This window comes from Vombatus ursinus, unplaced genomic scaffold, assembly GCF_900497805.2.
Source record: "Vombatus ursinus unplaced genomic scaffold, bare-nosed wombat genome assembly UNPS02014798.1, whole genome shotgun sequence".
NCBI classification, from domain to species: Eukaryota; Metazoa; Chordata; class Mammalia; order Diprotodontia; family Vombatidae; genus Vombatus; species Vombatus ursinus.
The window spans coordinates 71,942,207-71,963,353 of NW_020954576.1; the positions used below are offsets into that span (position 1 = coordinate 71,942,207).

Below are 21,147 nucleotides of genomic sequence, written 5' to 3' on the forward strand. Positions count from 1 at the left end.
GCACTCATGGGACATCCTCCAGGGTAGCAGGTTTGCTACTCTATTATCTCAATTAAAGATGCTTTATTCCTCAACTTATGGCTCTGATTTATTTTCAGGAGTTAACAATGTCATGAACAAGAAACAGTCAGCATACTGAACCATCAAGTTCATGAAGGACAGGAGAATGTGAGATTAGAAAAATAGGAAGAGGCCAGGTTGTGAAGCATTTTAAATGCCAAAGGTCACCACCCAGAAAAGAGAAAGACAGAGAGACAGACATACAGACACAAAGAGAGACAGAGAGGGAGATACAGAGATGAAGAGAGAGGCAGAGAAGGAGGGAGAGAAACAGACAAAAAGAGACAGAGAGAAGGGGAGAAAGGAAGAGAGAAAGTAGGAGTGGGGAAGAGAGAGAAATGACAAAGTGGGGTTTCAAACTCCTGTGAACTATGCAGTAGTTTGGAAGTTCCCCATGGTTTTACTGGCATCAGGGAATCATGTTCTCTGGGAATGGGATAAAATGAATTAATCCACTGGGGCTTTCATTGGAACAACAATACATGTGAAGCAAAAATGTGGTGAATTACAGACTTTCAGAACTGGACAGAACCTTAGAGATCATCAAATACAACCAGAGGTGTTCTAGTAAATACTTAACATCTGGCCTTCCAGGAAAAAAGAAAAAAAGTACCTATGACACACTTTTAAACCAAATCTGCATCATTAACACTTTCTCCATAGCATTCTTAAGTCTAGATAATCAACAAAATAATAAATCAAGCCCTAATTCGTAGTGTTTGCTGATTTCTGATATACAAATGCTCACACTGAAAATTTACCAATCTTCTCCAGTTTGAGCTGGCTTCAACAGACCCTTAAGCACAACCCATACCTATAACATCCCTGACAAGTGGGCAGCACCTAGAAGTGTTATTACTTTCCATGGTCAAGGCCTCTCTCACGATATAGGACAGCGCCATGGAAGAGACAATTATACACCCTTTAGAATTATTCACTCATTTACATTTCAAGTGTCCACTTCTCTTAGTAGTGCAGCTCAATAAAAACTAGCTCAAGACTATCTATTATTAGATGGCATCCCAGGTGGTTTTTTGTTTTGTTTTGTTTTGTTTTTGTTTTGTTTGGGTATTTTGTTTATTTATGTTTTAGCTTTATGATATTGTGAAATTTTCCAGAGAACTTCAGACATGGATACTATAGGCAATTCAAATCTGTCCATGACAGGCTGATGAAGACAAGTCCCCATCTCACAAAGAAGCAAAACTTTACTTTTAAAGGGATAGGGTCCCAACAGCTTGCTTTAAGGAGAAAGGCCAAATCAAGAGTCCTCCTATTTATTTGTAGATGTCAGAAGGCAAAAGCATCATCAAGGCTCTCCTAGGACTGGTTATCGTTGGTGCTGTCACATGAGTACTTCCTGAGCCACGTTCTACGCCATGCCTGAAAAACCTTGTGGATTCTGGCTTGCCCTGGCCTTGTTTCTCATTTGGTCCATACTATTGCTATGAGTTGTGATGCTCTCACCTACTTTATGACTCTGCCCTTGACTGTTCCTGTGCTACTGAGAGAGACAGGTGGCACTGTGGTAGAGCATTGAACCTGAACATAGGAAGGCCAGAGGTTTGAATCCTGCTTCATACATTTACTAACTGTGTGACCCAGGCCAAGTCATTTAACCTCTCTCAACCTAAGTTTATTCATCTGTAAAATAAGGAAAATAATAGCACCTACTTCTTGGGGTTGTTGGGAGGATCAAATGAAATACCATATGTAAAATGCTTTGCAAACTTTAAAGTGCTATATAAATGCCAGCTAATAATAACAATAACAACAATAATAAACTTTGCAGACTATTTACAACTATTTTAACCTGAATGCCTTTAAACTTTCTGAATGTGTTACTGTATGTTCTTTTAAGTCTCTACTACATCAGTTACTAGGAATCCTACTTGTTCCACATGACACAAACAAGTTCTAGGGAAAAAAAGACTTAATTCTATCAGTGTTCCACTCTGACCCTCAGGCTCAGTATCTCCTTCCCAACAACTTTCCAACAGAAGGCAAATTAGAATTTTCACATATACAGACACACACAGCACACACAACACACACACACAATAAACTGAGAAGAAAAGCAAGGCTATCTATTTCTAAGTCCTGAAATGAAGCTTTTCTATTGCTTTTTTGACTGAAATATTTTAAAATTACAAAATTTCTTTCTTATTCCATCACAGGTAAGTGAGTGAGTCCAAAGAAAAAAATGATTTTAATTTGTTACCCTACATTTTCCCAACTGGATCTCTGTATTCTTTATTTTCATTCCTTGCAGAACCTGAATCTGCAGCATCTGTACAAAGATGAATCTCAAAAAGAATAAGCAGTTGGTCTGTTTCATTCAAATGGTTGGGAGGTTTCTCTGAGTAGGTACTATTATTAATAGATGCAAATACCTCTGGCTATTTAAGTAATGCAATGAAGTGCCTTTGAAAGAAGAATGACTTTGAATACTGAAACAACTTACTGCTACTATATCGTTATCATTATTATTATGTATGCACAACTATATAACAATGTCCTTGAAGGAGCAACTATAGCAAGCTGAAAGACCCTCCAAACAAGTGAACTTTTTCACCAATCACATCTGTCAGAATCATGAAATTAACAATGTGAAAACAATATCAAAATGCAATACATTGGTTTGTGAAATTGGCTGTGACTTTAAGTGGGGTTGCATTCATGACATTTATACTAGGAGTTATTTATTTATTTTTAATAATTTGTTTATTTTTAGTTTTCAACATTCACTTCCATAAGATTTTGAGTTTTAAATTTTCTTCTCCCCTCCCCAAAACGGGGTGTAATCTGATAGAGGCTCTACCTATACATCCATATTAAGTATATTTTCACATTAGTCATGATATATAGAAGAATTAGAACTAATGGGAGGAACCATGAGAAAGAAGAAACCAAACAAAACAACTGAAGAAAAGGAGAGCAAATAGTATGCTTCCATCTGCATTCCAACTCCATGATTCTTTTTCTGGATGTGGATAGCATTTTCCATCATGAGTCTTTTGGAGTTGTCTTAGATCCCTGCATTGCTGAGAAGAGCTAAGTCTATCAAAGTCAGTCATCGCACAATGTGGCTGTTACTGTCACTCAGCATCAGTTCATACAAGTCTTTCCAGGTTTTTCTGAAGTCTGCCTGTTCATCATTTCTTATAGCACAATAGTATTCCATTACATTCACATACCACAACTTGTTCAGCCATTCCCCAATTGATGGGTATTCCTTCAATTTCCAATTCTTTTCCACCACAGAAAGAACTGCTATAAATATTTTTGTTCATGTGGGTCCTTTTACAATGTGTATGATCTCTTTGGGACACAGACGTAGAAGTGGTATTGCTGGGTCAATTTTACAGCCCTTTGGGCATAGTTCCAAATTGCTCTCCAGAATGGCTGGAAAACCTGGAAAAAAGGAGATAAGAGAGTGTTATCTAAGGTTTTGTTCAGATCTCTATGACTTCTGACCTATTAATATTATAGAAACATGTAGAGTTGGACAGTAGAAGGAATTGAGGAGCCATGGAAGTGGGCAAGCACACAGAGGGTTAGATGTCACAGGGATTTTGCAGTTTTCTCTCATCAGTAAGTGTAATTCAGAGGAAGCTCACAAGTGAAATAGTGGAATTGAGAAGTCTTTAATTTATAAGATTGTGCAATTTCTAAGTTATGCCAGTGAACCCCACCTTTTACTCCCTCTTCCACAGAAGTATACACATGAGGGATATGGGTTATGATGGAAATATTCAGTTTGTTTTAATACACTGACTCACTAAAGGGAGACTGTGCTTGAAAAGGGAGTGTTTCCTTCCCCTTGCCCTGGAAGAAAGGCTTCATTGGAGGTAAGAGATGCCCAATGCAAAGAATCTTTGTGCTCCACAGAAATTGGACTGGGCATAGAGGCAGGGGTTGCTGCTGACATTTGAGTAGCCAGCTGAGCTAAGCCATGGCCACTGCCCATTCCACTCACTGTGGCTGGGAGAGCAGCCTGAGGCTTTCTGGTCAGACCAGCCATGACTGATTTTTCCATTCAGGAGAAATAATATCAGACAACTTTTTTTTTGCCTGTCTGTCCTCTCCACTTCCCCTGTTCAGGAGAGTTTGTTATATCCCAAGGTTTCTTGTTCTTTTAAATTTTGTTTAGATTTCTGTTCAATATCAAAAGCTAGTGTAAGATAAAACTATGGTCAACCACAGCAATTTCTGATTTATATTTGTTTCATTATTGGGATTAGAAAGTGAAGTAGTGAGTGGTGGCTAGCAAGTTATACAGAAACCAAGAATGAGACAAAGAAAATAGACTCAGTCAGAAATTGTCAAGATCTTCCTGACTGGGGGCTCTGAGACAAAACAAAAGAGAATCATATTGACTTATGTTCCATAATTTCCCAAATGCAGGAGAAAGATTTAATGACAATGGTCCTATGGCCCTAGGTAAAACTTGAGCCATAAGAAATCAGTTTTTATTGGTTGGAGGAGATTTGATGAGTTTGGGAAAGTAAATTCCCTTGCAGGCAGTGCCCTTGTCTTTATCCAAGTTGTTGTTGTTTATTCTTTGTTTGGAAGAGAACCAGTGACATTATGGATGATGTCTTGATTACATCATGAATTGGATTTAAGTGAGACAGAGTTGTGCAAAGTCATCAGCCTCATTTTCTCTTCCAGAGTCATCCAAGTCCAGTGGTATAGCACCTGGCAATGTCTCAGGATGCAATTGATGACCTTGGAGTCTTCCATGTCTGACCAATCTCTAAGCACTCCACAGTACCTGCTTCAGCTGCCTTTGTGGCCATTGCAAGGAATTGTTCTTATCTGCTCATTCATTCTTCTGAGGAAAGTCTTCACATGCTTGTGGCCCCAAGAAGCTGTAGCATGCACAGCAGCCACACCCTGGTAATGATGGGGTTGGGATCTGGATCCCAGAAAGGAAAAACCCTGAACTTTTCCACTTGGCCAAATCTAATGCGTTTGCCCGAGGCTATAATCCCATCAACTGGCCTTTCATTGTGGCTATGCCCAATCTCCCAAATTTTCTGTTACCCTTAACCTAGCCTAGTCCTCCATTGTCTTACCTCCCTATGGCCCCCTGGCCACTTCCCACCTTTAATCCTAGATCTCTCCCACAGTCTTTCTGTATATAAGGTCCATCTTGTCTCCATTAAGGTGCTCAGATTCTTATAATCTAGCCACTGCTCAGATTCTTAAAATCTGGCCCACTTGCATTAGCAATACAAATGCTTAGAGTCTGCCCAATATGATAATGAACCTTGTCTTTGGCTGAAAGAAGGCTTGAGCCAAATTCTTTTGGGTAGGACCCACTTGTGATTTCAGGGTCCCAGCACCCCTAAACCTCAACGTAAAACTGTCTTGGCAGATGGGCTAAACCAGGTTAAGGGTAACCAACAGGCCTCAAATCTATGGGAGGGTGGTAGGGGGATGTCTACTCCAAGCACGTAAAGACTTTTCTTTATCCAAGTATGCTCAAAGGAGACTCCTCCATTTAGGGTCAAGCTGAGGACAGTTACTAGAAAGAAAGTCTCTCCCAACAGAACAATAAGAGAAGTGTTTTTTTTTTGGGGGGGGGGCATGGGCTCAAATCCCCAAAAGATTTTGGGTCTCATTCATCTGGCCCTGGAAGACCCCACCTAGGACTCTCCTTGAATTTCACCTGAGGCTATGATCCTAATAACTGGTTTTTCATTATCGCCTATACCCAAACTCCCAATTCTTGGTTACCCTTAACCTAGCCTAGTCCTCTATTTTGTATTACCTTGGGATGGCCCCTGGCTACTTCCAACCCTTGCTCCTATCTGGGTACCATTCCCTAGACCCCTTCTCCAGTCACCCCAGCCTACTGGCCACTCCCATTAAGATGTTCCCTAGACCTCTCCCTCCAGTCACTTCAAACTACTTGGCCACTCTTAGATCCCTCCAGAGTCTTTCTGTATTTAAGATCAATCTTGGCAGCCATTAAGGTGCTGAGATTCACTCTAGTCAGATTCCTTAAGAGTCTGGCCAATATAGTGAATCTTTAATAAACCTTACCTTTGGCTGAAAGAAGGTTTAGGTCGAATTCATTCAGGCAGGACCCATGTCTCTTGATCTTGTTATTTTGGGGTTCCAGCACCCCTATACTTCTAAACCTCAACAGAAGCATCTGGAAAAGAATGGTTCTGCCCACAGGAAGGTGGGGGCCATCCAAGAAGGAGTTTCTAGTTTTCTTCTTCAGCTAAACACATCTATAATCATGTCCTGTGACATCAATTGAGGATTGGAGAACCAAATCTTCCCCCTTACACTAGTGAAATGCTAAACCTTAACTTTCTTCCTAAATAAAATGAGGGAAAAAAATCTGATCAACATGTTACAAAGCATTTACCAATATTATAAAATTAAATATATCTATTTTAATAACAGTGTTTTTGTTAAGAGAATCATTTGATTTAGTTGAATGGGGAGAGAAGGTACAGAAGTGTGGCTTAAAAAATGGAAATTATACATTGAATAAGATTTTTTTTTCTTTTTACTATATTAACCATGATTTGGTATAATCAAAAAGATTAAATTCCAATCAATGGGGAAAGGCTTCTGATTTGTACCCAGTTCTTAAATTTTAAAACATATTTTCATAATTTAAAATACTCTTATTTTACCTTTGTACTTTTCCCCATCACTTTCCTTTATATCTGTCATCTTTTTTTAAAAGTAAAACTCAGATAAGTTAATATCTGTACAATGCTACAGAAAAAAAAATTTCTAAATCAACCTGAAATCGTAGTCTCTTTTCTCCAGAAAGTTATTCAGATTTCAATATCTCACTGAGTTGTTATGAAAATTAATAGAAAAAAATACAAAGAAGGATGGGGAAGGGGATCAGCATTTATAGTACCCATTATGCGCAAGGCATTGTGCTAAGTACTACCAATGTTTTCCCATTTGATCTTCACAACAACTCTTCGAGGCAGGTGCTGTTATTATCCCCATTTTGAAGATGAGGAAACTGAGGTAAGCAGATGTTAAATGACTTGCCCAGGGTCACACAGATAGTAAGGAACTGAGGTCACATTTGAACTCATGTCTTCCCCACTCCAGGCCCAGACTATATACACAGCTTAGTAGAAAGATACCTTTTTCTTCCCTCCAAATAGTAGAGTATTACTTTAATATCCTCCTAGATAGTTTCCCTGCTTCAAGTGTCTTCCTTCTCCAATCTATCCTTCCCAAATTTATTGAAATAATTGTCCTCAGACAAGGTCTGACCAAGTTACACCCCAACTCAAAAACTTTCAGTGTCTCCCCATTGCCTCAGGGATAAAATAAAATTTCTCCGCTGGACAATTAAGACTCCCCACAGTGTCAAACAGTCTATTAACATTATATAACACCTATTATATGCCAGGCATTGTACAGAGTGCTGAGGATACAAATACAAATAAAAACAAAAATAGTCCCAGTACTCAAGGAGTTAACAATCTAAAGGGAGAAGACAATACACAAAAAGAAGCTGAAAAAGTGAAAGGGGCTGGGGGATGGTGTCTGACTCAGGGGTAAGAAGTCAAAAAGCAGTCTAGCTAGTGGGAAATGGGGAAATCTGTGCTGAGCCACCTCTTTAAATGGAGGCCCTGAAGCCCACGGCCCTGCTCTGTAATCAAAGCATCCAATCAGAGGAGTAGAGGGTACTGGTGAGAAGTGAGGACCAGGCAGATTCAATCTCACAGCATAATGAAATTTCTCAGTGATAAGTTTCCTGGAGAAGGGAGGCATTGGTAGAGATGGCCAAAGAAATCTAAAAGTTGGGGGGAGGAGGGGAATGACTCCCACTTATCTTTCTGGCTTTGTTCCACATTAATCAATCACCATCACACATCACAAAAAACAATTTTCCAGTCAATTGGATAACTACCTGTTCCCCAAACACATCCTTGCTCTCAGACAACAACTCACAATATAGAAATGTCAGTAATAAGAATAGTTGGGGATTCTGAACCTCTGGAGGGATGATTAAGACAAGCTCTCATTCTGACAGTTGTCAACATAACACAGAGTTTGTTCTAGGAAAGACGAGTGGGATTAGGTTGTATCCATTGTTTTTTTCTCTCAAAACAGGAGTCTTGCATGTATGGGAGTCAGTCTAGAATTGGGCTCATTTTGGGGGTCAGGCTGAACAGTTTATATACCCTTCCAACGGAGCCTGATGTCACCCCATCATCTCTTGGAAGTAGAAAATATCTCTATACCAGACTACTCCCAGCAATATCAAACCATTCCCAGCCTTGGGCTATCTAGACAAAAGAATCTGTCTCCACCCAAGCTGGAGCAGAACACAATGTGGCTTTCCTACCTGAGATTAAATTACTAACTAGTTTGGGTCAGGGCTGACCAGGATAAGTAGAGTCAATGCAGTCTCATTATCAATAATGACCTTCTGAACTTAAAGTCAGGACTTTAGAAGAAGGGAACTGGGAGAAGCTCTGAATCCTATTTTTCAAAGTTTCAGGTCAGCACCCTTATCAATTTAATTCTCAAGATGTTCCGGAGTAACTCAGAATCAAGGTCAAGAGAGACAAAGAGTTTTCATAAGAGAGTACAAGTTAGAGACTTTCCACTCAAAAGACAATGAAGTTCTTAAAGAGGCAGCCAGGTGTTAGAAGGCGGTAGAAGCTGGACCTCTGAGTCAGGAAGATATGAGTTCAAATACGGACTCAGACATTTACTAGCTGTGTGATCCTTGACAAGCTACTTACTCTCTGCCTGCCTCAGTTTTCTCATCTGTAAAATGGGGATAATAATAGCACCTACCTCACCAGGATTATTGTGAGGATCAAATGAGGTAATATTTATAAAGTGCTTTGCAAACTTTAAAGCATTATATGAAAACTAGCTAGTTGTTGTTAATAATAATGAGGATGTGAGGAATGCTAACAGTTTGGTTCCCACAGAACTGATAAGAAAACAGGACAGGGGGAGATTAGGTGATTGATTCCAGGCTTTTCAACTCTCCCATCCTTTTTTCTTACTTTCCTGCTGAACCAACAGTTCCTTGTTTCCTGCCTTTTTGCAAACCTTGCTGCTGGGGAAAAGTTTCCACGCTTAGACTGTGAGTTCTGAAGCCCAGCCAATGGGAAGAGGAGCTAGTGGGAGGGTGGGGTTTCTGCCTTAGGGTCTACATAAACTGGCTTTGATCTACAGTCCCTCCCACACCTTGGCTGGAGCCATCTTGAGCCAATGCTGGATGTGTCCTTTCTCATGAGAAAACAATAAAACTCCTTTTTGCCTTTCTTAAGAAAGAGTCTCTGATTTGATTATTTTGGGGGTCACAAACAACCCCACACAAGGATAAAGATTTAGCCTTCTTTTCGGATAACATGATATAATATTGCATCAATTACCAGTACAATGTTATAAGGTAATTCCAGTGTGTTTATCAAGAAGTCACAATGTGCTAAGCTTCATTTTTAAGAACAAGCCACCCACACCCTGTGACAATTGTCATCATTTAGTGTTAAAGAAATTGGGATCATTGTTTAGTGTCATAGGAAAATTCTTTAACGAATATTTTACATCCCATGATGAATTTCAGACATTCAGGGATTACACTGACAGAGACAGGAAGGAAAGTTACCTCCCTCACACTTTTAAAGTAAAGTAGTTTGGCGTATACACCATATGTCATTACTTAATTTGCCTTGTGTTAATTCATTTCCCCCATTTATTTATGATATTTTAAGTAAAAAAAAATACTTTAGCTGAAGAATAACTATAAATTATAAAAATAACCTCTACACTGAAAAACTATAATGCTGAGACTTAATTGATTTGGAAGAGGGAATACAGGTATAAGTCATTAGAAAGATCTGTAGATGATTTGAAATTATTTATTTTTAAAATTGCTTTAATATTTAATTGGTGATTTGGAACATAGGATTAATTTTTCTCTCCTTTCCCTAAACCTTATGAAAACTGTTTTATGACTAAGTCTGATGTCATTACAATATTCGTAGGACGGAATCTTAATCTAGTGACTCAGAAGTTGCAAGGGGAAGAATTTCAAAGATTAACATCAGTGGTATTTGAAATATTTCAATACTGAGAATCTCTTACTAAAAATAAGGACAAATGAATAACTTCACTGACTGATGAAATGCTTAGATCAGAACTACAATGGCAGAGCACAGAACAAATTAGAATAATTTAACAAATCATCATGATTACTCATAATAACCTCAGCATTTGCCAACCAATTTTTCTTGTCAAAATACATTGTTTCTTAAGGGGTTCACACCCTCAATTTGTAAAATTTCTTTCCATAAATGTTCTGATTCTGGCTAGGAAACATTCCCAAGCTTGTTTCTGCAGAAACAATGATAGGGAAGGAACTTGATTTGGAGGCAGAATAGAATGAATTCAAATCTTGCCTCTAATACTTGTCAGGATTGTGACCATGGAAAAATCAAACATGCTCTCAAATCTTAAGTTTCTTTATATGTAGAATGGGGATAATAATTTCTGAAATACTAAATTCATGAGATTATTGTAAATTACTTTGCAAACCTCAAAAGACTAATAAATGTCATTTCTTAATGTATTAGCTTTCTGGGCACTAGAAAGTCTTGAGCCAGGAGAAATTTCCTCTGCCCCTTAGCCCCAACCCAAGCAATATACTTTATAAATGAATGAGAATCTCCTTCCCCAACATATTGTCATAGGATCATAAATTGAGAATTAGAAGGAATCTTAATATCATATAGCTCAACCTCCCCCTGCCCTATTTTGCAGATGAGGAACTGAGACCTAGGAAGGGGAGATGACACATCTAAAGGTACACCAGTCATTCAAATAAACATTTATTAAGCTTCTAGTATTACCAGACATGTTGACTGCTGGGAGTGCAAAGAAGGGTAAAAACGGCTCTGCTCTCAAAAAGCTCACAGTATAACAGGGAAGACAGTATGCAAACAATTATGTATAGTCAAGCCACATATAGGAAAATAGGGGAAAAAATTGTCACAATTAACAGATGAAAAGCACTAAAATGAAATGGGTTTGGGAAAGGCTTCCTGTAGAACGTGAGATTTTAGCTAGGACTTAGCCAAGGAAGCCATGAGGCAGAAATGAGGATAATGTTCCAGGAATGGGGGCCAGCAAAGTGGAAATGCCCAGTCAGGAGATAAGGTATATTATTTGAGGAATAGCAAGGAAGCCAGAGTTACTAGACAGAGTCTGTGAGGGGTAAGGGTAAGGAGTAAGGAGACTGGAAAAACAGGCAGGCATCAGGTTATAAACGGCTTTCAACATTAAATAAAGAAGTTTATAGTTGATGCTGGAGGTAATAGGGAGCCACTGTTGTTGATTACGTATGTGAGGGGTGGGACGGGGAGGGTGGTGACATGGTCAGGCCGTTGCTCTAGGACAGCTGGGTAGAGGATGAACTGGAGTGCAGAGAGACTTGTGGCAAGGAGACCAACCAACAGGCTATTTCAATATTCCAGGTGTGAGGTGAAGATGATCTGGGTGGTGCCAGTGTCACAGGAGAAGAGAGGATGTATGCTTGAAAATTGATGAAGATAAAATTGATAGTCCTTTGCAAGAGACTGGATTTGAATGGTGAGAGATGAGGAGTCAAACACATAGGTTGTGAGCCTTAATTTCTTTAATGAACTTTCTATTTTGAACCTTTATGAAAGTTTTTTTGCTAGGGCTCCATGTTCACTAGGAATTCCAGAGGACTCCCTTCATTAGGCACAATTAGTTTGATTTCCTTCAAATTACATTTGCTTGTTTTATTTTTTTCTCTTTTAGGTTCTATTTATTCTTCCTATAGTTTTTAGGATCATCTCTGTCAATTACCTGCTTGTGCACTGGACTTGGTATGGTTTTGTTATTCTTTTGGTACCGACCATTTTCTTGTATTCCTTATCACTGTTGCTCTTTGACCCCTCCCCTTCGGCTGATAGAGACTCCTGAGGTTGTGCTGTTTTCGGCCTCAGTCTCACTGAGGAGAGGACCAGCCCCAGTGGTTTTCCATCACCCTTGCCTTTAGGCTTTTTACTATCCTCTCCAGCATGTGACTGAATGTGGTCAAACATATTGGCATATTTTTGCCCATCTAATTCCTCTTTTCCCTTTCCCTGCCTTCAGTTGGCTGGGTAGAATCAGCACCTGACATTTCTTGTGGAGTGGAAGGGAGATGGGCATTCAGCCAGTCTGTCACCACAATGGAGTGAAGCAGAGTTGTGTTCCTGCTTCCATGCTCTTCAGCATGTTTTCTTCCATGCTGTGAGATGCCTTCAAGGGAGTTGAAAATGGCATCAAGATCAGTTTCCACACAGATGGTAACCTATTTAATTTAAAAAAGCTATAAGCCAAGACTAAAGTAGAGGGGGAGTTGGTAGAAAACTTTTTGTTTGCAGACTGTGCACTCAATTCAGCCTCTGAGGCTGAGATGCAACAAAGTATGGATCAATTCTCTGCTCCTTGTGCTAATTTTGGCCCAACAATCAACACCAAGGAAACATAAGTCTTCTACGAGCCACCATGGCACCATCTATATGGGAACCATTGGTTCCCGTAAATGGAGAAATTTTGAATGTTGTGGATAAGTTTACTTACCTTGGCAGTATACTCTCTGAGGTATAGATGATGTTATTGATGCACGGATTGCCAGAGCTAGCTCGGTATTTGGAAAGCTCCAAAAGAAAAGCGTGGAAGAGAAAAAGTATCAAGCTGCATACCAAACTGAAGGTCTACAGAACCATCATGCTGACTACACTGTTATATACCTGTGAAACCTGGACAGTCTATCTGTGCCATGCCAGAAAACTGAACCACTTCTACTTGAATTGTTTCAGGAAGATCCTGAAGATTATTTGGCAAGATAAGGTAACAGAGGTCTTCTCTAGAGCTAACTGCCAAGCATTCAAACTACTGCAGAGAGCCAACTCCAATGCACTGGTCATGCAGTTCAAATGACAAACATACACTTAGCCAAAAGACTATTTTACAGAGAACTTGCACACTGACAACCGCTCACATGGTGGTCGGAAGAACCAGTATAAGGATACTCCCAAGGTGTCTCTGAAGAACTTTAGTACTGACTGTGAGACATGGGAAATGGTGGCATAGAATCATCCAAGCATGGCATGCTCCCATCAAAGAAGGCTCTATACTCCATGAATAAAGCAGAATCATAGAAGTACAAAAGAAACATTAGCTAAGCAAATCCAGAGTCACTTCCACTCTAAATGTTCTACCGGACCACCGCTTGCACCTGATTTGTGGTAGGACCTTCCAAACTCTTACGGGTCTGATCATCCACAGCCAAACACACTATACCTTGATTCCAACATGTGATGTTGCTGGTCTTCTTCAAACATAAAGGACAAACAACAGCCAGTCACTACAGCTAGAGGCCCTATAGCTGGGCCTCCAGTAAAATCCTGTATGTTTCCTGGTATTCACAATAGAAGATGAACTTAGGTGTTTTAAACTTTGTACAGGGGTTCTGTTATCTCGTGAAATAAGCTAGTTACTCATCTTTGATTCTCTAGTGCATCATTCTTTAAAAAAAAAAAAATTAATATATTAGGTTTCCAGTTGAATAGATTTACACAAATCATCTCTTCTACCACCTTTCTAGACTCACGTCCACATTCCCCCTCAAGTTCTCCCTTTCCTGTTACCCATGGGCTTCTGGCTGACTTTTTTGTGTATTTCTAGGGTAAAAGTCATCCAATTTTTCACTGGATTTCTTGATAAGTATTTGGCATGCTGTGAATTTCAGGTTTGTGCTGAGTAGCTCTGTGGGAACTAGGCTGTCTATCTCCATTCATGCAGCTATCACCGCTGGAAATCTGAAGTCTCCAAGGTAGCAGTTGGAGCAGAAGAAAAGACTGTATGTAAACAATACTGTACTAAATTCCTTTTGCAAGTAGTAAAATTTGGCCAATTCAGGGAAAATCTGATCTGCCTTTCTAATAAATAAAAAATAGCAATCTTCAACACAAAATGCTAGAAGCTACTATATCTTTAAGGCTTAAATCACATTTCATTAATTCGACATATTACTACGATTTTCTTAATAAATCTTATGGAAGAAAAAAATTTCCTCTATTGCTCAATAACCACTATCAAGATATTGATAGGTATTAAAAGGAAGAGAGAGATTGTTGAATGATAATGGCAGAGTGAGGGTCTGAAAGTAGCAAAGAGAAACCAGTAATATGTTTATTCAACCTTACAGTCCAGTGTGTAGGAAGGGAATGAAAAGGCTACATCTGGTATGGGAGGAAGTGACCAAGGATACAATATTTTGGGGGGTAAAAGGTGACTCACAACTTTTTAAAGGGTTGCATGTATTTTTTAAAGTCATATGTATATATATATATATATATATATATATATACACATACACACACACACATATATATATGCAATTATAACTAGATATAAAGACAAATAATGGTCACAACAAGGAAAAGAGGCTGCTAGATTTCTTTCAAAATTCAATACAGTTTAATAATAATTATTATTATTTTTTTTTTTTACAAATGCTTATTTAAATATATTACTTAGGACCCAACATGTCCTTGGGTTTCACCCACTCATCAAACTGTTCTGCTGTGAGATATCCAAGTTCAATAGCTGTTTCTTTCAATGTTGATCCATTTTTGTGTGCTGTCTTGGCAATCTTTGCAGCCTTGTCATATCCTAAAGGAAAAAATAAAGAGGAAATAAAGAGCTGTTTCCACACAAAAAATAATGCAGCTACAAGGTATCATATAAATGTCTATTTAAGAATGCAGCAAAGTAAATCTAAAAAATAAACACAATAACTTTTTTTTAATAAAGCCTTCAATAACCCACAAGTCAAATTCTATATTAACAATGTTGCAGGGTACCAGACACTGGTGATTAGCTGCTAGATATGTTTTACAATTTACAATATGCTTTACACATATTATCTTGATTCTCACCACAAACAGTGTTATTCCTGTTTTAAAGATGAACAAATTCAGGTTCATGCAAACTTAAAACATAGCTGATAAACAACGGAACCAGGACTCAAATCCATTCCAAGTTCGTGGACAAGCTGTGCCAAAAGCCCTCTTTCTAGCTTGCTTCGGACTAAGCTTCACATCTTCTAAGTTCATCCAGGGCTTTTGCAAATAATGTATTAAAAGTTGTTTTGAACAACTCTCCTCTTTTCAGTTCCTGGTGGCTTTTAAGGAAGAAATAATACCTATACTATACAAATGATTCTCAAAATAGAAGAAGCCTCCTTTCAAAGGCAAACATAGTCCTCACACCTTAACCAATGAAGGATAAAGAAATAACGGTAGAGTAATCTAGTGAATATCAATTAGAAATTTTTAAAGAAAATCCTGCCAAAAAGAATATAGCAGCACTCATTAGAGTGGCAAAAATGAAAAATGTTGGAGGGGATACAGGAAAACTGGCATTCTAGTGTACTCATTGGTGGGGTGGTGAATTGGTCTGGCCATTCTGGAAAACAATTTCGAACTAGGTTCCAAAAGTTTTTGAACTGTACACCCTTTAACCTAGCTATACTACCACTACTAGGACAATACCTCCAAAGGAATCAAAGAAAGAGGAAAAGAACTTAAACATAAAAATATTTATAGGAGCTCTCTTCACAGCCCCAAACTGGAAACTAAGAGAGTGTCTACGTACTAGGGAAAGGCACAATTTGGAACACATGTATATTGGAATATTTGTATGCCATAAGAAATGACAAAATGGACAATTTCAGAAGAAACTATGAAATGATGCAGAGTAAAGTAAGCAGAACTAGAAGTACCATTTATACAATGACAACATTGTAGAGAAAAACAACTTTGAGAGGATATGATTTATAAACCAAGAGTCCAGAGCACTTCAGTGAATATGAAGCATGCCACCCATTCTCCCGTCAGAGAAATGATGGGCTTAACATGCAGAATTACATATACATTTTTGGACATGGTCAATGTTTTGTTGTACTATACATTTGTCATGAGGGTTTTATTTTTCATTTTAAAAACTGTTTAACTGGGGGGAGCAGCAAGGGAGAGATAAATGTTACTTTAAAAAAAAATCAGAGCACCTTATTAAAAAAAACAGAACCAAAAACAACAACAACAACAAAATGTTACTATGACTGAGCTGGTTTTATACCAGGGGATGAAATGATGATTCATTAAAAAACAATTAGCACAATTACTCATTAAAATTAAAAAACAAAACCAAAAAAAAAAACCAAAACCCCAGCAAATCACATGATTATATCAATAGATGTAGAAAAGTCTTTAATAAATTATAACATTTATTTATGCTAATGGCCCTTAAAAGCAGGCATAATATCTTTTTTAGTAAGATAAAAAACATCTGTCTAAACCCAAAAGCTAGCACTATATTCAATAGGGAAACATCAGAAGTCTTCCCAGTAAATATAGAAGTAAAGCCAGCATAACCCTTTACCACCAACCCCAGACATAGTCTTAGAAATATTAATAAGAGAAGTACGACAAAAGAAATCAGTACCCCTTGAAGCATGTGGTTTCTGAGCTCCTTTCCAACCCTAGAGATTCTCAGATTCTCAAGGTACCAATTACCTATACTCTGTTGATGGGTCTCAATATCCACACCTAACTCAGGGCTGCCTTGCTCCAATAAGTGGACTGCAGTTCCACGCACAGGCCTCCATAGTTTAATTCCTAATTCCTGCCTTGATAGTATAATAATAATTTAAAAATTCTATTTCTGCACCCCTCCTCACTTGAAATTCACCCATCCAAATTCTATACTTCTTTATAAGCTCAGCTCAAGTCTCCACTTCCTTCATAAAGTGTTTTCAAACACCCCCACCTACAGTGATAGCTAAAATCTCTAAAATTATATATTTGTGTAAATATCTAGAACTAGTTGTATTTCTTCTTTTCAATTAGATTATAAGCTCCTTGGGGCAGAATTATTTATATTTTCATCCCACATTAGCACCCAGTCCCTCCTTGGCATAAAGTTGGGATTTATTGATGCGATTAAAATTCCCTTTACAATGAAAAAACAAAATAGAGGGATATTTAGTTGGCTGGAATATTTGCTATTTATTATTAGTGCTAAACTAATAAAATTACCAAAGGGATATTTTACAGAGCTATACAAAACAGAAAAAAAAATTCACTGATGGGCAAAATTTCTAGAATATTAAAAGAAAACAATGGGGGGAAAGGTAGCAATGAAGGAGGTAGGAATAACACGTAATTATATTATAAAGCAGTAATCATTAAAAATACGGTGGAACAGACTAGACAATGAAGAATTAAAAATAATTAAACTCAATAATCAAATGTTTGATAAACTTCAAAATTTAACTAGGGGAAAAAAAACTTTATTTGACAAGAACTGCAGCAAAAACTGAAAAAATTATGGAAAAAAAAATAGGTTTATGTTAACATCATACCAGATGCAATAAATTCAAAATGGATACATGACATGGATACATGGATACATGTATTAAAGATTATACCATCAAAAAAAAGAGAAGCAGAACACATTAATTTTTATGGCTATGGATAAGGACAAAACAAGAGCAAGAGGTATTACATGAAATTGAAAAAGTTTTTGCATGAACAAAATGAATGCAACTAGGTTAAGAAAGAGTTCAACAAGGGAAAAAAAAACCCTTTGTATCAAATCTCTCTCATAAGGATATGCTATTTAAGACACAGAGACAACTTATAAGACCAAAAGCCATTCCCCAATAGATGTGGAAGTAGTTTTCACTCCTGGAGATCCCTTCTCTTACTGGCTGATTCCTTCTAATTGAACCCCCATTTTAAGTAAAATGCCCATACCAGCCATGTTTTCCTTCCTCTCTGGACTTCACTTCTGACTATCTGGACTTTCTCTACCATGCCCTCTACCTTCCCACTTTACTCCCTTCTTTTAAGCTTCCATGTAAAGTGTTGTTTTCCCTTATTAGAACGTAAACTCCTTAAATGTACAAATTGTCTTTCTTTCTGCTTGTATTTCTATTCATAGTCCTTAGCACAGTGCCTAGAATATAGTAATAAGCACTTAATAATAAGCACTTTTTGAGATGATTCTTTTATTTACTGATGTCTTTCCAGACATATGTGTAGGCTGTAAAGTGGTAAAAGAAGGGTAATAGTATATATTGAATATTCTTTAAAAGCTAGGATTTTTCTCCTCTTTGTAGCTGACAATAAGCAATTTATGCTGACATTCTATGATAAGATTTGTTTCTACTTACTGTTAGGAACAGTATAAAGATAAAAGCAAGAAAGACTTAAGAAGAAGACTAGATCAACGTGCTTGTGAGAGATACTAAATTAAACTATGCCACCACCATATATCTCTTAGCTAGTATACATCTCTTAGTACCATTTCTTAAGGCAACATGCAGTGTGCAATTTGGAGAAGGAAAGGCTTGTTTCCCAGTTGGCTTCAACTACTTATTAGCTAACTATGTAACCATGGAAGTGTTTCTTAACCCCCTCTCAGGTTCTTCATCTGTAAACTGAGTATTATAATATTCACCTCACAAGACTGTTGTGAAGCTCAGACAAGATAATACAATAGATATAAAGAGATTTACTAACTTTAAAGGGGCCATTTATATGCCAGCCATCATTATTAACAAAGAAAGAAGGGACACAGGGGTATGCAGAACAAAGACAGTTTATGACATATAATACACAAGGCACACAAGAAAGCATAGCAGAAGGATCAGAAGGGAAAGGCTTCATGGAAGAGGTAGCCCATGATGTCAGTCTTGAAAGTAGAAAAGGATTCTAGTTATAGACAATGCCCATGAAACTGAGCAGAGGTACAAGATAGAATATCAAGTTTGGGGAACACTGAGCAGGCCAGTTTCATTGCCCTTTGGCTCCACTCACCATCCTTGTAACTTCCCAGACAAATACTCCCTAGATCATCATGCCTTTATATATATTTATTATCTCTGCCAATTAGAAGTCAAGTTCCTCAAGAGCCAGGATTGTCTCACTTTTGTATTTGTAGCCCTAGCTCTTAGTACAGTGTTTATTAGTACACAGCAATATTTTTGTCATTCATCCCAATTTGAGTTCATGAAGGGGAGTATGAAATAAGCCTGGAAAGGCAAGAGAAGAGTACTAAGGTCCAGGCTAAGGAGTTTGTATTTTACGCTATAGGCAACATAGTAGAGTGCAACGAGAGCCAGCTTCAAAGACTGAAAGACCTGAATTCAAGTCCTGTCAACATATATTATATCAAGTCAAGACATATTGACTGTTACCTTGAAGCCCCTCAACAAAGATTATAAGCTGCATAAAAGGTGTTGACTTGCACTGGTAGAGGTAATTTTCTTATCTGGAAGTCCTTCCAAAGCAATGAAATCAGAGGTCCTGTTCCTATCCTTACAGGCAATGAAGAGCCACTGGAGTTTTCAGCAAGAGGGTACCCGGGTGAGATACTAAGAGGATTGCTTTGATAAAACCTGTGGAAGATGGAGTGATGGAAAAGACTGGAGACTAGGAATCCAATCAGGAGGCAGCCTAGGAAGTAATGAGGTAATAAACTAGGGCAGTGGCAATGTAAATGGAGAGATAGGGATTTGAAAATAGATGTTTTCAAGACTTGGTAACTGACCAGGTACCAGAGAAGAAGGAAGAGTCAAATATTTAAAAGATAACTCTAGGATTTTGAAGGAAATAAATGCTGAGAGATTAATAAAAAACAATGTACCCACCAAAATGCCAAATTCTTCTGATGATTTTGAGATCAAGAACACAGTATTAGTTGTTAGAAAATATTAAAACTGATAAATATCACTGCTGTAACAGTGTTTAAATAAAGCAGGATAAGATTAGGTTGAGATGCCTAAGCCAGATTACCCTATTTCTGCAAAATTAGTTTTAAGTTGACATCGAAAGGAATATATAATCTGTTTAACTAATTCAGTATTATAAAGATGAGAATATTTACAAGTAGTCTAGATCCTAATTTCCACAACAAAATGATATTAAGATTAGACTCGTTACCATGAAAAAAATTTCTAAATTCCCCACAACATATCAAGGTTTTATTTCGTAAGCATTATGTGACTTGTCCATGTACCATGTTTTACATATTTTATTCCTGATAAGGAAAGGAGAAAGTATTTTAAAATTCTATTTCTGAAGGAAATGAGTTTCAACAAAAACTAGCACATTTTGAAAAGATCAAAATAATATAGAAGAGTAGAAATATCAAACAAAACACATATTGCCAATGATCTAGTCATTAATCAATAAAGAACAAGTGCCACCTAGTGACATTTCCAACTGGGTATTATTCTGAATCATCCTTCCATAAATGTTAGCCATATGAATTTCACCATGATAAAATAATCATAAAAAGTTTTTACCCAAGTTCAGTAAGCTGTTTCATAAAAAAAAATCTGATTGAAAACTAAATGGAATTTTGACCAATAAATATAGCATTTTCAAAATACTATATATAAATTCTTAGCATTCACTATTTAAACAGAAAAAGTTTTGAGTGTTTACTGAAATATATAATGTTCAAAAGTCATTTGCTGTTTTTTTTTCTTTTTTAAATCACGGCCTAAGTGTTATAGTCACACATTTCTTCCCTCAATACTTACCTATATGAGGATTAAGAGCTGTCACCAACATCAAAGATTCACTCATTAGTTTGTTGATCCTTTCTACGTTAGCCTGAATTCCAACCACACAGTTATGAGCGAAGGAAACTGATACATCCCCCAGAAGTCTTGCTGAATTTAAGACATTTTTAATCTACAAAATAGAGGAAAGATAAAGTGCCCACATTATATGCTCATAATAACATCTTATACATACATAAACATCCTATATAACTTCATACTGAGTGGACCCATGACAAACTTATAGGAAGATGTGAACAATGGTCCCACTGGACGGGCAGACAGGGACAGGCTGTAATCTGAACTGGGATCACAGATCTACTGTGGCAAAATGGATTCTCTGTCTCTGTGTCTGTCTCTAAAACACACACACACACACACACACACACACACACACACACACACACACA

At 37.6% G+C, this 21,147-nt stretch overlaps 1 protein-coding gene across 1 annotated transcript in view; it reads right to left on the reverse strand.

Moving 5' to 3' along the window:
- Window positions 1–14,545: 14,545 nt before the first annotated feature.
- Window positions 14,546–21,147, reverse strand: part of LOC114050241 (fumarate hydratase, mitochondrial) — a 31,155-nt gene continuing 24,553 nt past the window's right edge. The window contains exons 9-10 of the mRNA XM_027871888.1: window positions 20,717–20,870; window positions 14,546–14,775 (exon numbers count right to left, since the gene is read on the reverse strand). Coding sequence (XP_027727689.1) covers window positions 14,633–14,775; window positions 20,717–20,870 — 297 coding nt within the window. The 3' untranslated portion in view covers window positions 14,546–14,632. The remainder of the gene's footprint in view (window positions 14,776–20,716; window positions 20,871–21,147) is intronic.